Here is a 16262-nt window from a genome sequence, read left to right as displayed (position 1 = left end):
TGCTCAGTATATAAACTGGGGGGGGTTAGCCGGGGAGCAGCGACCGCTGCTCGGGAACTGTCTGGGTATCGGTTGTCGGGTGGTGAGCAATTGCATTGTGCATCACTTGCTTTGTATATTATTATTACTGTTATTATTATTATATTGTTGTTATTGTTATTTTACTTTATTTTATTTTAATTATTAAACTATTCTTATCTCAACCCAGGAGTGTTTCTCACTCTTACTCCTCCGATTCTCTCCCCCATCCCATCGGGGTAGGGGGAGTGAGCGAGCGGCTGCGTGGTACTGAGTTGCTGGCTGGGACTAAACCACGACATCAGTAAGGTCAATCTAGAGTTGGCAAGGGCAAGTTAGCTGTCACTGGTTTCTTCGTAAAGCAGTCACAGGTAACTGATGCGGCAGGGATTTTTGAGCGACGTAGCAGGTAAATAGGAAGACTCTAGCCTACAGATACCCAGTTTTGGGGAGGGTCCTGTCGCATATATTGACTCACAGTGTGGAAGAGTTTCTTAAAAGGCTGACACAAAGGTCACCATACTACCATGACTGTCATCAACCAGTGATGTCCTATCACCTGAAAGTTATAGCATAAAATTTATGATGTTCAAAAAGATTGGAAGATTCCAGTTATTACCAGAGGGGTTTTTGCATAGTGTGCTGATAATATTCCCCCAAGACGTGAAAACTGACAAGGCGATAATTAGAGAGAGGATCTTGATAAGTGAACGATATTTTTTTTTTTTATTTCTTTAAACATTGTTCTAGCAACAGTTTCGGTTGAACAGCAGCTGATATCTGTTGATGTATGTTGTTATTTGTTGATACCTGAAAACCAGGGGTTTTTTTTACCTGCTGGACTTCATTCCTTTTAATGTTTGAAGAGGCTATTATGGCAGGCAGAGAGAGATTCATCCTATCTAACCTGAGATCTACGGCATAAACATCTGCAAAGGAAGGGGGATGCATGTTTCTAGGAACAAAACACCCGAGTTTAGAATTTGAGTGTTCATAGTGAGATAACTCCTTCTATAGGCCCTGTTGGTGAGGTTTACAGTGACTGCAGTCTAGGGGTGACTAACTGAGATGGAAGCATCTGCATCTTTGGTGATTGCCACCAAAGTGCCTTTGCCATTTTCACAGTTTTGGAATGAAATATTAGAAATCCCTAAATATTGTAATTAGTGGACTTTTGTCCTTAGCGCCCTGTCTGTATTTTCTATCCTTCAGCTATTGCAGGCAATGTATTTGTTGTAGTGACCTGTTGGGAAGTGGCTTCTTCCAAAGAGATATTCTTTAGGATATACTGTGTCATTCATCAATGGCAAATGGCCTGTGTTGAGTACAACTGCCTTACCTGCACAGTGGTCTCTTACTCTGGGACCTGTATACACCATTAGCCTCTTAAATGAACCCAATGTATTTGACTACTATGTACACAGGGTCTAAGACCCAGTGACTGGGGTGGTTCCACACTGACAAGACAGTCTGGAAACAAAACAACTAGTTGTAATACAAATTAGCCAAGTTTCCTTTCCGTATCCTTGAATAGAAAGCATGCTTTTGTCTTGTGTTTAAGAAGGTAAGGATTGTTTCATGGGAAGGATGTAATTTCTAATCCCTTACATTCAAGCACATTTCAGAAGAGAAATCCCCAGGCAGTAGCTGTGTTAGCTAAGCCAGCAAACACCACAAATTGTCGTCGTGCTGGTTTTCCACATGGGACAGTTTTCTACTTCACAAAGCTATAATGTCATGCAAAGTTCATTTTACTGGTAAGCATCATTGAGCCAAAATTGAGTTCAGAGCTCCAGGGAAAATAAATGTAAGCATTTATCTACAGTGCTATTTAAATTGGCTTGAAATTTTGAGTTCCTGGTTACCTTGCTCATTCATTTCTAGTTCACTGCAGTCTTCCTTAGGGCTCCTAAAGGTTCAGAAGTTAGCTTTCTTTTAGGGGGGTAAAAAAAGTTATCTGCAAAACTGATGACTGTTTATATGATATGCAACCAGTGCAGTCAAGATGAACTCTATAATATAATGGCAGGGAAAGAGGGTTTTCTTTTAATGCCTATCCATCTCCACGTAGGATCAGCAGTTCAAACCAATAAGACATTGATAGCAATTAAAAATTGCTTTTAAAATTAAGATTATAATGTTTTCTTCTAACCATATTCCATGTAACTTCCCAGTAGGATAAACTAAGCATCCTTTCCGTCACCCACACCAATTAAAATTGCTGCCTAAACATTTCATTCCAGAAGATAGAAGTATGTAATGATGCAGGCATATGCAGGCATGAACTGGAAGTCTGCGTGGTGCTTTGCAAGAAGTAGTCTGTGCCTGCATTAATTGAAACACTGGTGGATCTTTTACAAGATTTCACAAACTTTTTTTTTTTCCTTTCTTTTCTTTGAAGATACTATTTGGAGTCTTTAATTGTATTTTGAGTATTTCAGCAAGTTATACTCAATTGGATATCTGCCCCTTCTTTACCCTTTGCAATCTTTATTTCCTTGTCCTTTAAGGAATATTCAGTAAGAAGGGCTCAGAATGTTTTAATCGTAAATGGCTTCTGTTTTTCCCAAATGTTTTTTTCTTCATGTTCGGGATTTTTTCTCAAACCTTTTGTGTCCAATCAACATATGGAATACTGCTATGGAATGCTGGCTTACAGCATCAACTCAAGTTGTTCGCACAGGTGTGTAATATTTCACCTTAGTCATTTAGTAGTGCCATTATATAGTCAGAAATCACTGCGTATCTGTAAAGGAAACGGTGGCAGACTGTAGCGTAATACGTATTGCTGAAACTGCTGTTTTCCTAATTGTCACCTAGTCTGCAGTTATAAATTATCCCGTTCTTCCAGATTTGAGAGAGACATGGCACCAGGCAAAAATGTATGCAGCTCTAATGCCATCACAGCTTTCTAGTAAGAGCACAAATCAAATGGTACATGCTTGAATCATTTATTTCCAAGGTGTAATTTCCCTTATTATTTTCCTGTGCCTTTATCTAGTGTGCATTTTATAATTTATTATTCTGGAACGAGATTAGAATGCAAGACAGAAGTATTCTCTATGCCAAAAATCAGACTCTCATAGATTAGGCTGTGTTGATTGGAATATTAGAGGGATGGTATAATGTGCTAATACAGTTTATTAGGCTGATAGCTTATCTGTGTAAATGTTTCAAAAGGAATTAGACATGTGTACATATAGTGTACAATGCTTGCTTAATTTACTAGAGTATATTTGCTTACAAAGTTTTACATCTTGGTTAGAAGATCTGGGTGGTTATAGTAATCTCATGCCTATATGTCTAGCAGTATAGGTCTAGAGATATATTGTAATTTTCAATTCATACTGCTCTCTAGTGGGGAATGCTTTCAATGCAAAAGATTATATATATTAATGTACAGCATGTATATAAACTGGGATTTCTGAAAAGTTACTGTCATCTAGAGCAATTCAGTAAAACTAGTGCTATCATGTTAGTATTTTAATCCTTGTAATGCTTTGATTAAAGACTGAATTTTTTAATTTAAAAGTATTTTAAATAGATGAATATAGCTCTCTTTGAAGTGAACAATATCTCCAGCAAACTCCAGAAAGCTGAGAGGTTGATGGATCACTGCTGCTTCCTCAGGAGAAACCTCCTCCTTCTGTTAGGAGAAATATGCTGTAGATCTGCTCTAGAAAAACCTCAGGTTTTCTCTTAAGCTTTCACAATCTCATAATGTCTTATGGGATGGTTGTGATTTGTCTGTAAGTGTTCCTATCATCACTGGTGGTATAATGGGTTTGATTTTAATAAATAATTCTGTGCTGCTTCTTTTTCTCTTTAATCTTGCTTTGGAATGAATTGTTCAGCTTGCTTTCTTATCTCTTGCTTTAGACAGCTAAAATCCTAGATAACAGATTTGACTATACAAAAAAGCTGAAATAATAATACTGACTGAACTGGTTGAGTGAGGTTTTAACCTACAGCAAGTGCAGAGCTCCTCTCAGAACTGGGTCTGTACTTTCTGAAATGAAATAGGGTTTACTTAGCATAAAAGAACACAATACTAATTAGATAGCAAGCAAGTCTGAAAACTGAGATTGAAACTGTTTTGAATCTTGATACATTTTAGATTTGCATCTTTAGATAAATTTGTCTTTATGATTTTAGTGGAAAGCAGTAAATGTGTTTAAATCCTTGGGAGGGCTGGCAGAACATTTAGTTGATGAAATTTACAATATTTGAAACTCTGTCAAGAGTGATTTGCAGTATTTTGGTGTAATCGGACCCAAATCTGAAGGCTTGTTTAGACTTATTTTTAGATGCTGAACCTTGTCTGGATCTGGGATTAAAGGCATCTGTAGCCTATTTTTTTTTGTGTTACTGCTATCATCTTTTTTGTCTCTAGGTTGACTGATTTTTTTAGTTAGAGACCAAATAGTCAACATTTAAGGCTGCAGTAATTTTGTCACTCAAAAGTACAGATTAGATTCTTTGGCTAGACCTTCCTTCGCTAAGTCTGGGAGAATAAGCAGTTTAAAGATTTATATGCTATATAAAGGTCTCACCAAGATGCTAAGTTGGTCTAACATTTTGCACCCCTTGAAGAGTAAATTAGGTTTGCAGTGCACAGAGCACTTCTTCACCTGTGCCATTTCTGCTCACCTTTAATCACAGAAGCTCATGTTTACATTGGTTTCACTTGAAGTTCTGCAGATGGGATTATCTTCTCATTTCTGTAGTTGTGACAGTTTGGTGTTATCTGAATCTAAGTTAACTATCCTTGAATTATAATCCTGGGAGGTTAAGATAAGAAACTAATAAACACCTTTATTATTTGTCTTTGAACTATTTTGTACCAGACAAGTTACGAAATGATTAGATTTGGGCTTGAAAGCATTCACAAAAAGTGGAGAGGGGATGATTAGGGGTTGCTAAATACCTAATTAATAAACTCGAGTGAGGTATATGCATGCATTTAAGTTTAGCTGAGTAAAATGTAGGGGGTTTATTTTTTCTTCTGTTAATTGCAACACGTCAATATATATAAATATGGGAACCAGAGACTAACTGTCCTCAACCCCCTTTTATTTTTCCAACTTGAAAAATGCATCTTGCATTTAGAAGTGCTAAAACAGCTAAGAATTTGTAGTGATTAGTCAAGTGCAGTATTTGAATGTAGGACTGTGTGTAACAGAACGTAACAATAGGTTGTCGTTCGCTTGGAGTTTAACGGACCTATATATTCTATACTTCATATTAAAAAAAAAAATCAAAATGTGATACTTTAATCCTAGAGAGGATCATAAAATATTTCTGCTGTAATAACTACTTGTATTTCTGTGGTCAATTGACCTTGGCTGGCTGCCAGACCCCCACCCAGCTGCTCTCTCACTCCTGTTCCACACCAGGACAGGGAGGGGGAAATAAGATGGAAAAGCTCATGGGTTGAGATAAAGATAGGGGAGAGCACTTACTGGTTACCATCACATGCAAAATAGATTCAACTTGAGGAAAATTAATTTAATGTATTGCCAATTAAAATAGAGTAGGATGGTGAGAGACAAAGACAAAACACTAAAACACTTTGCTCTCTGCCCGCCGCTGCTTCCTGGGCTTAATTTCACTCCTGACTCTTCTATACTAGACTTCTACACTACTACTACTACACTGAGCAGTGGAGGAGGTATGGGGATTGGGGGTTGTCGTGAGTCCATATCACTTCATCTGTGCTGCACCTTCCTCCTCACGCTGTTCCCCTGCTCCAGCATGGGGTCCCTCCCACAGGATACAGTCCTTCAGGAACTGCTCCAGTGGGGGTCCTTCCCATGGGCTGCAATTCTTGAAAAAGTGCTCCAGCATGGGTCCTTTCCATGGGATACAGTCCTTCAGGAAGGACTGTTCCAGTGTGGGTCCCCCACGGGGTCACAGGTCTTGCCAGAAAACCTGCTCCTGCATGGGCTCCTCTCCACCGACCGCAGCCCCTGCCAGGAGCCTGCTCCTGCATGGGCTCTCCATGGGCTGCAGCTTCCTTCAGGGCCATCTGCTCTGGCATGGGGTCCTCTATGAGCTGCAAGATGGATATCTGCTCCACTGTGGGCTGCAGGGAGACAACCTATGTCACCATGATTTTCACCATGAGCTGCAGGGGAATCTCTGCTCCAGTGCCTGGAGCACCTCCTCCCCCTTCTTTTCCACTGTCTACAGGGCTCTTTCTCCCATGTTTTTTCAGCTGCTCCACAGCGTTTTTACCCTTTCTTAAATATGTTAGCAGAGAGGTGCCACACCCGTGGCTGATGGGCTCAGCTTTGGGCACTGGTGGGTCAGTTTTGGAGATGCCTGGAACTGGCTGTCCCTAGCATGGGACAGCCCTTGGCCTCACCTTAGAGAGGCCACCCTGCAGCGCCCACTGCCAGCAGCCGAGCATCTGCATCCAATACAGTTTCCAACTGTATTGGACAGCTAAGATGTCATGAGCTTCATCTAGACTTTGCTGAGATTTCTAACAGCATTGGTAAGGTTGCTTTTCATAGGGTAATTCTTAAATAAAGTAAACTAACCAAGGGATAAGATAGAAATAATTAAAGAAAAAAATTATAACCCCCCCCCCCCCCCCCCCCCGTTGACAGCTTGGTTCCAGTGATAGATTTAATAGTACCCCAGAAGATTTAAAGAGATTCACCTGAGTGGCTGTGAAGTTACTCAAGTTACACAGCAGAACTAAAAAAAATGAACAGAAAGCAAAACATGAGTGGAAATGTAGCATTAAAATATGAAAAAGCAAAGAGCCTGCCTTTTGATGGTTTACAGATGTAGAAATCTTGTGTATATGATTTTATATTAGTCATCAATTTCCTCTCTTATGGTTTTTTTTTTGGTTTTTTTTTTTTTTCCCCCCACCAGAAAATATGAAGAAGCCCTGGAACCCTGATTTACCAGTTGATAACCACTCATACAATTCAGAGTTCACATCCGTCCCAGACAGGGAAGCTGAGAAAGAATTAGCACCTGATGGCACTGAAGAAAAGAAGGAAAGAGAAAAGAAACACACCAATTTCACTTTGTGTAATGTTTGTAACATTCAGCTGAACTCTGCTGCTCAGGCACAAATCCACTACAATGGCAAATCCCATCAGAAGAGGTTAAAACAGCTCAGCAATGGAAATCTCAAAAGTGATAATGGTAAGCATTACCTTTTGCCACATTTTGGTCTGGGAATTGCAGAAACATGCAGTAATGTCAATATATATATATAAGTATTTTTTTTATTCAGCCAACAAATCCTTTGAAGTTAAGGCAAAGGGTCTCGGTGACTTCAGAGTGCTTGGGGTCATCCCTAGCAGGAGCATCTGGCAAATAGCTAAAGGTACACCGTCTGTGTTGTTAAAAATGTTTTCATTTTATGTTTTGTTTACATAATGATGTTGATTTAGATTCTTTCTCCTTCCATTTGCATTTTGATGGTTTTCAGCATAATCAGTGATATTCTGTATTTCACAGTCTACTAGAAGGGTTATACTTGTGAGGGGTATGTTTGCTTTTAATGAATATAAGGCAGCTGCAAAATAAAGTGAAACAAATACATTACACAGAACAAATACATTTCCAAACTCATTTCACTTTAGTTTGCTTATTCAAGGTTCAACGCATAGCTAGCATGAGTCTGTTTAAAGATCATGACTGAAGTCAGAGATGGGACAAAGGTTATTTTGATTTTAATTGATTTCATTGACAGCTTTGGGAAAAGCATTTTGTAGTAAGTGGCATGTTTTCCTATCATCAGGGTGAGTTGTATGCCTCAAAGAAAAACATGTTTATGGCTTTATGTACAAAAGTAGATTGGATAATAGAGGCAAACGATGGTCCCTGATGAGAAAAAACAGATTACCATGTTATAATTTTCTCAATTTCATAACAGGTAGTACTCAACTTTGCTGTACTATGGGTAGAGTTGTATTGTATTGTTCTGTCTGCTTCTGTGCACCATGTCACAATATCTTAATATGATGTACTTAGGACTTTCAGACTTTTTTCAGACCACATATGTTGCTTAACATTTTGTGCCATGAGTTGCTTCCTGCCGCATTTGCAGAAGGATATGCAGAACACTAATCCTTAGATAGGACTGAAGAGGTATTTTAATAATCTGTGGTTTGCCCTGGTTTTAAGAGTTGGGAATAATATGGGTGTGTTGCTGAAGTGTGCTGGATATGAGAGCTTTGCTATGTATGAGGTGTTGCTCATTTCCTTAAAACAAAACAAAAATACCCTGTAACACTGAACAACACAAATAATTTAGTCTTTAAGTGGACTTTGACTATAATGTTTGGCACTGTTCGTAGTTCAGGCTTAGGAAGAATACCACTACCATTAGTAGGAGCTGTGAAAATGCATAAAGATTGATTTCCTAATTGAGTAAAAGTGCAATATGGTTATCCACAAATGCATTCTTTCTGTAACCAAATAAACACAGTCTAATATTATTGCTTTCTTCAGTTAAGGTAAAATTGTGTTGTCATTATTAGCACAACAATTTTGCTAATGATAGAAAGTGTTTTTCAGCAGTTCATTTTTCTGCTTTAATCCATGGTAATGAAAGAATTAGTAATTAAGCAATGCTGAAATTAGTGTCAAAGGGCTTCAATCGTGCTTCAACATTTATATTCTAGAGAGGATCAAAGTAGTAGTACAGCGGCATGTTTCTTATTTCCTCCATAAAAGTATCCCTGTGTCTTGTGTAGCTGCATCCATTTGTAGTCAGAAAATAGCTGATTGACTATCTAGCTCTTTGTTTCAAAGTGCAGTTGTTTTGGGGGATTGCCTGGAGCTTGAGGTTCTTCAAATCTGGCAGATCTTTGACTATCATCAAAAGTAGAGCTCCACTGAGAGAATAACGTGGGGAAGAGCATAAGGAAATGATTTTCCCATGTCACCAAACTCTGAGATTTCATGGTTTTTTTTTTTTTAAACTGAACATTATGAATGAAACAGAGACCAATATTAAATATTTCTTGCTAAAAGTTAGAACTGAATGTTTGAGTAACCACCCTCCCTGTACTTTGAACAGAGACCCTATCTGAGATCCCTTTTCTAAGTCAAGTAGAAATCAGAACCTGACAGACCTTCCATAATAATAGTTTTTGTCAAAACTACTGTATCTGAAATATGGACAATGTTTTTCAGACGAATTATTGTTTTGTGGATGAGAACCCAGCAAGCTCAAGTGACATATGACCATGACTGAAAAAAATGATGACTTGATCCTTTCAGTTTATCATGTTCACACAAATGATGGTTTTTGAAGGTCACTGATGTAGCTGAATAACAGTTAAACATGCACAGTACTGCTTATTCAATGTATGTCAGTAGGTTGCTTTATTTATGAGAACGGTATTTCTTGTGTAGAAGTCTGATTGTCACAGAAGACAGCTGTTATGCTCAGTGTCTGGGTTAATGGTCTAATCATTCTTGAGACTAAATTCTGCTGTAAATTAAAACTAAGTAAAGGCTCTTCTTTATAAGATGTCTTATAAGGCTTCATCATCAGTAGTTATTCATTATATCTCATATTGAATGAGTGAAGTACTTGCACTACACACAAGAAAACCCCATTTCCAAATACAGCGATTCATGGACTGTACTATGGGTTGTATATGCCTTTGCAAAGTTCTGTGCTCACTTGGAACTAATGTACGTGGAAAGGTTGGGAAAAATATTGGCATTGTGACTTCTCCTTGTTTTCTTTCATCTCTGAATTATTCCCACAAAGCAGGATGGGTTTGTGTGTTTTATATCATGAGGGGTAATAGAAATGGAGAATTGATTTATATGAAGCAGCAGCCCATGTCTTGTTCCCAAACAATTTGCAATGGACTGCTGAACAGAGGTAGGGTTCAGCTGTATTAGCATTTGACTGTGTAATTAAAGCTGTCATGCTATAGTCATCTTCAAACCGTGTGAAGTAGCTTTTATCTGCTGGATATAACAGCGTGTTACTGTAGTTGAATATCTCTGCGTAATTTCATAAGGTATGTTGCTTAAGCACAAAGCCTATTAACCTCTGCAAATACACAATTAATAAAGAAAGTACATTGTGGGGTTAAAAGTAGCATTTTTTGGCTGCTGTATTGGTATCTGTACTGAATTTGAAAAATTCACCAGATTTACTCTAAAGTTTGCTAGTTGCTTATCTGGCAGCTTGGCAGCTTTACAATATGATAGCCCCCTTGGTGCTTTCCTGGGGCAGAGCAGCCTCAGAACAGCAGACTGTACAGAGTCACAAAAATGATGTGAACCCGTTGTTTCTTGTGTCATTACTTGGTACAGTGATTTGTGATGACTTAACAGGACATGGCAAGACATCAGCACTTCTGTTACTGAACTGTATGTGCTTGGGAGTAACACAATTTTCCGCATTCCTTCCTCCTAATAATTGCCTTTTATGTCACATAAAAAGACTTCTCACACTTTCCTCATTACACCCTATACTATATTCTTCTTGTTGGTGACTTTTTTGCCTTTCTGCTCTCCTACATGCAGTAGCAAGGTGACAAACAAGTCAGTGGAGATTTTGAGTAAGTTTTGGAATTGAAAGAGGGCAAAATGCATTTCCTATCTGGTCTGCCAACATCACACCACTTCTCACAAAACCAGCCTGGATGCTGTGGGAAGAGGTGACCTCTTGTGGGAAATTGTTTATTCTGACTAGCAGGAGTAAGACTCACATTTCTACTGACAGAATGGAAAAATAACTCTGGATGCAAATGTATAGCAGTACTAGTGAGAAAGCTGGTATTACTAAGATTTTATGTAAACCAGAACATCCCTTGGGCTTCCTTTTGTGTAAATTGCTGAATCATCATGACTGAATGAGGCATGCTTAGGACAAAAACTAAAGCTGCTTTCCTCTGCAATAATTTCTACAATACATTAGATAACAAGTGGAAAAATAATGAGAGCTGAGAAATGGCCCAAAATTCATAGAACTCCTTTCACTTGAATAGCGCTTCAGAAATAAATTTTTATTTTGAAACACAGGAGCCAGTGAGGCATTTGGCAGGAGTTTCTTTATCTAACTCTCTGAATTCATAACCCAGACAAAAGACTATGCAGTTTAGCAAGTTTCATTTACTTTCTTTTAAACTAAACCTGCCTACAACTTTTTTTCAGTGAAACGTCATCTTAGTAAAATTTTATTGTACTGTGAACAAGGACAGTGAGTGCATGGAAGAAAGAAAGGGAAAAGATCAGAATTAAATATCCTTTTTTTTTTTTTTCAAGAAGCAAATTTCTTAATTTAACACTAGATATTACTTAAGAATGAATAACAATTTGATTGTTACAGTTATACTGAAATATACACTAAAATATGAGCAAGATCCGTTTTGCACATTTTACTTTTTTTCAACTGTATTTGGTGGTTGAATGTAGTTCCCCACAACAACTTTTCTGTTGCCCGTTCTTTTCTAGTTCTGTGCTGGTGCTGTGCTTTATACCGCTGCTGTCATGTTTTTTGATCATGAAAACTGGCAGCTTTGGGGCAGACAGAATGTTACTTTAAGGTGGTAGACTACCAAGCTACAACTTTCAGGTAAATGGTGTTGCCTGCTCTTTTTATTGCATTAGTCCTCCTTTCAGAGAAAGAGGATTGGATAGGGCATTGAGGAATGGAGGAAATCTTCAGGCAAAGTATGCTCTCCTTCAGAGGAGGGAATTTTCTGTTAGTTTCCTGGAGAACAAGTGTTGTCAGATCAGCTTGAGATGTCTCTGAAAGTCATGTCTCTAGCAGTGACCTGTAGCAGGTTCTTCTCAAGATAAAGCAAGGCATTGCACCATAACAACTATTTTACTGTTTTGTGGTTGCAAACTTTCTTTTATGTCATGGTCTGATGCAGAGCCTCATGGCCAGTTAACAGTAAATCCAATACAAGTTATCCTCTGGTTTTAAGCCTCCAGTCTGTGGGTCATAGATGCCAGTGTTTTTGTAAAGAAGCACAGCCAGGTTCCTTCTGGATATTCTGTAATACCTCTTAAATGTCAAAGCTGGAGATCTCTGGACAAGTAGGACTGGCTGAGGGCAGTGTGTTGTCACGTCCACTGCTCCCAGATGTAAATCTTTCTTCTTATTCCGAAACACTTGTCTGTTTTCATCATGTTCCTATTCCAGTTAGTGAACTAGTAACATAGTTTCTGCTTTTAAGAGCACTTTTGCAAGAAATGCTTTTAAAGCACTACTTCTGTTCGCAGAATTTATTTTTTTTACTATATTCAGAAATGTAATACCCACCATATATGACATCATAGTTCAGCACAAAGTTTTATCACAAGGTAACTTGTGTATCGTTGAATGAATTAAGCTTAAGAAAGAGCCAGCTCACACCAGCTACATGCACAATGTTCGTATTTCCCCTGATCAGCACAGTAGGATCCACTTGGCTTTGTGAGTGTACAAAAAATGATGGATGGATGGTAATTGTGGACAAACTCTTTACATGTGTGTGGATATCCATTGTAGACTTGCTATAGTTAGCTGGCTGCTACCTGTTACAAATAAATACAAAGATACAAAGGGACATTGCTAAATTTTAATACAGACCAATCATAGGTAAACACTAGCATTGTAACAAGTTGTGGGGAGGCTGGGGAGAAAGTTTCGTGAGTGCATCTGGAATAGCTTCAATAATGCCATGCAGTCACAAAGGTAACATATATTTTAGCAATCCCCAAAACATTCTTTTGGATTTGGGGAGGAGAAATTCATAGTAGTTAAACTATTCTTCATGTACTGTATCTGGTAATTGGTCTACTGAATAGCATGAAGAATGAAAAAAAAAAAAATTATAGGAGCCTAGAAAACTGTGTTTATTAATTATGATTAATTCTTCAGAAGCTGGGGGATAAGTAGAAATTTATGGCTAAATATGCTTAAAGTATTTTTGAAGTTCCGTATTGTTCATCAAGTGCACTTAAGAATGTGCTTATGTCCTTTGTTCAAGTATGGTTTCGGTCTCAACTGGTAAATCCCTTTCTTTTCTACCATCTTAGGTTACAACTGAATAAAACCTGCTGTGGCAGTTTATTATGAATCAAACAGTTTAAGGTATATGAAGAGTCTCAACCATCAAGAACATCTGCCCAGGGTCTAAACAAGCCTCTAACTGCAGATTTGAAAGAGTTACAAAGGATTGGGTTTTTTCTAGTTTTCTGCCTGAATATAAAACTGCAGAGGTTCTCTTTTAATATCCCCATCTGTATAGAGTGCCCTCCTTTTGGGTGCCATGTCCAAAGCAAGATGCTTAGCAAGTTGTCTCCATTCATAGGACATGGAAGTTTGTCCGTGAGAAATTCTACAATGGTGTTGGACAGCTGAAACAAGTTCAGAAGTGGGTCCTTTGCTGCCTTCTAGCAAACCTGGATAGGGTTTCTGATTTCTATGTTAAGGCTGTGGGGTCTGAGATACTTAAAGGTGTCTTCGACAGCACACAAAGGCTGCTGTTACATGCAGGTTAGAGGGTGAAAATCTTCACCCGCTGTGTGCCTCCTTGATACTTTTAATCCTCTTCCATACTCACAGTTCTTACTGTGTGTGTTCCAAATGTTGTTCTCTAACAGTTTGCTTGTCCTTTTTAGACATGTATGGCTTCATGTCTTCAGGATTTTATATTGCTCCTAGATGTACAACACTTTTTTTTCTATGTTGACAAATAACTGCCCTTTTAGTCCTCAGATCTGTGCTTAAAACATGCTTGCGAAAAGCGGGAAGGCTAACTGTCATCTTGCTCTCTTTGTACCTCTGCCTAATATCAACATAGCATCTTTTTAATCACTTTTCTTTTGGTTTGGTGGGTTTTTTTCCTTTTTTTTTCCTCCTGTATGGCTTCAGGCTAGAACCTGCCATACACCCTATTTATCTGAACTGGTTTGTCTCTCCATTTTAAAGTTAATACTGTTTTAGGTAAATGTTGTCTTAATGTTTTTAATGCTGTAGCATGAATATCAATAATCAATACTAAATTAGCTGTGTAAGGTTCAGTTATTCTGGGAGCAATCTGTGTCCATCTGTGTTGTTTCTGAACTGTGCCGAGATGTTGGTCTGCCATTCTTTGCTTCTCCCTGAGAGTGGCACCAGCCTCATTTCTGAGAACACTGGCATTTGATCTCTCTTTGCATGTACAGTTAACAAACTGTTGAAACCTGTTTTGCAGGATCTCCATTTAGTTCTGCTTATATCACTAGGTCCAATATAGATTATGATGACCATGGCTTCCTTCCAGACCTTCTCAGTAACTTGTCGTCTTTGAATATGACGGGTTTTTTTTTTTCTGCACTGGCATCTGGTAGGCAACAAATCTTCTATGAGTCATGACAACACACTAAGTTTATCAACATTTCCCGGTATTAATTTCCCGAGAGCTAGCTTTTCTCATATTCAGGTTTTTTTTTTTTTTCTTCTTACTTCAAATATAGGTCTATATTCCTCAATGAGGCTGTGAAAGGATAATTTTGAACCTTTCATGTGGCATTATTTTTTTTAATTTTTAGGATATCACAGAATTTAAGCACAGTTTTTGAGCTATATCTGAGTAAAAGAAAAAGAAAGCAGATATCATCAAATGTGACACACATTTCAGTAATGCTGACTTTTTCTTATTTATGGCTTTTTATTCCTCTGATTCAAAATATACTGTCTTCCTGATAGTCATGTCACTGAAATCTTTAGTTAATTTTTTTTATCCTCTGACACATTTCACAGTAGGGGCAAATATAGCTCAAGATCAAGAGTTTTAAGACCAGCTCCAATGAAATTAATTACAGACTCCTGTTGATTTCAAGAGGAGGCAAGTTCCTCATTCTGTTGAGGAACTTAATTAATGTTAGCACACATTTATGCCAGTTCAGTTTATATCATCGAGGAAGCACCAGTTCTAATCTACAGCTCACACTGCTACTGTGAGAGTGAGTTAATCTGTATGATGTCTTTCCTCTGTTTCTCACGTTAATGCTTACAGGTTAGCCTGGCTGGAGTCCCCATGCAGACAGCATTGTAGATATATAGACATAATCAAGATTTCCCCCCGAGTTTTTCCATATATATGAAATTAGAGAGCTGGAGAGATACACTAATTGTAAGCAAAGCAAAAACTTGCTTTAGCCCTTACTTAAACTAATTCTTTGTTCTGTAATCAAAATTCTTCTCTAGACACTTTACGTCAGGGTAATATGTCTTTAAATGCAAGCCTCCCTAATGGGGATGGTATGTAATTTATTATATGGGATATAAGATGAGTGTGTAACTTTTGGACTATAAAAGTAATATTGAATGCTTGTTTTTGCAGGCTTTAGCAGCATAATGACTAATATTAGACTAGAAACAAAACCAAGACGTAGTCTCCCTCTGTGCTGGATCCCACAATGTTGTAGAAGAAAAAAGAAAGTTAATGAAGAATAATTTTGTGATCAAACATTTTGCAAGCTTTAAGCAATTCCATTCATAGCTAAGTACAGTGAAAGTAAAACTGGAAATGTCAAGATGACTCACTTGGGTATTTCTGAGTGCAGTTGGTTAGCAATTTTGTCAAAGATTATTCAGAAATGCAGCATTATTAGTTTTCTTCTGTTGAACCCATTCAATTTCTAATTATTCTTGGAAACACTTAACAAATCATCTTTCCCTTTTTTTGCCAGGAGAACCTCATCCTACCTTTGAGTATTTCTCATTCCATCCCAGTAGAAATAGTGATATTATCAAAAAGGGGGTAAAAAAATCCTCCTCCTACTTCCATTCCTGTCCTCAGATTCAATAGACGTCTGAACCTTGGCAGCTTCCGTTGTGAATAGATTTCCCCCCCCCCCCCCCCCACTGGGAAAAGACAGTAGAATTTTGTCTTTTTCTTGGTCCTCAATTTTAACTATTCTGGTAATATGTCCTAGTTTTTCCTAGGGTGGTGTTTGGGTTTGGTGCTTTTTTTTTTTTTTTTTTTCTTATTATGTTTTTTTAATTTGATCATCAAACTGAAGAAAACCAATGACTACATGGCCATAGTTCTGACTGCGCTTAGCTCCATTTTCCTCGCTTTTGACTCAGAGTCATGTTACTAGTCATAAAACTTCTGTATAGTAAAACACAGATGGATGCATATGCATAGCTGGTCATTCTCAGTAAACTTTGAATTTCAGTGCTGCTTTTTTCTCCTTTTGCTGTTTAAAAAGTAGTATCTTTAATGTTTCTTTTTTCCTAGAAGAGGTAGTAAAACTCTACC

The 16262-nt window shown here is 38.0% G+C and overlaps 1 protein-coding gene across 1 annotated transcript in view; it reads left to right on the top strand.

Annotated features, from left to right (window-relative positions):
- ZNF385D (zinc finger protein 385D) overlaps positions 1 to 16262 on the top strand; it is a 454445-nt gene that overhangs the window by 96790 nt on the left and 341393 nt on the right. Inside the window, exon 2 of the mRNA XM_075705630.1 lies at positions 6907 to 7185. Within this exon, the coding sequence (XP_075561745.1) occupies positions 6907 to 7185 (279 nt within the window). The remainder of the gene's footprint in view (positions 1 to 6906; positions 7186 to 16262) is intronic.

Source organism: Pelecanus crispus, chromosome 2 (assembly GCF_030463565.1).
Source record: "Pelecanus crispus isolate bPelCri1 chromosome 2, bPelCri1.pri, whole genome shotgun sequence".
Lineage (NCBI taxonomy): Eukaryota > Metazoa > Chordata > Aves > Pelecaniformes > Pelecanidae > Pelecanus > Pelecanus crispus.
This window is presented reverse-complemented; position numbering and strand designations above follow the sequence as displayed.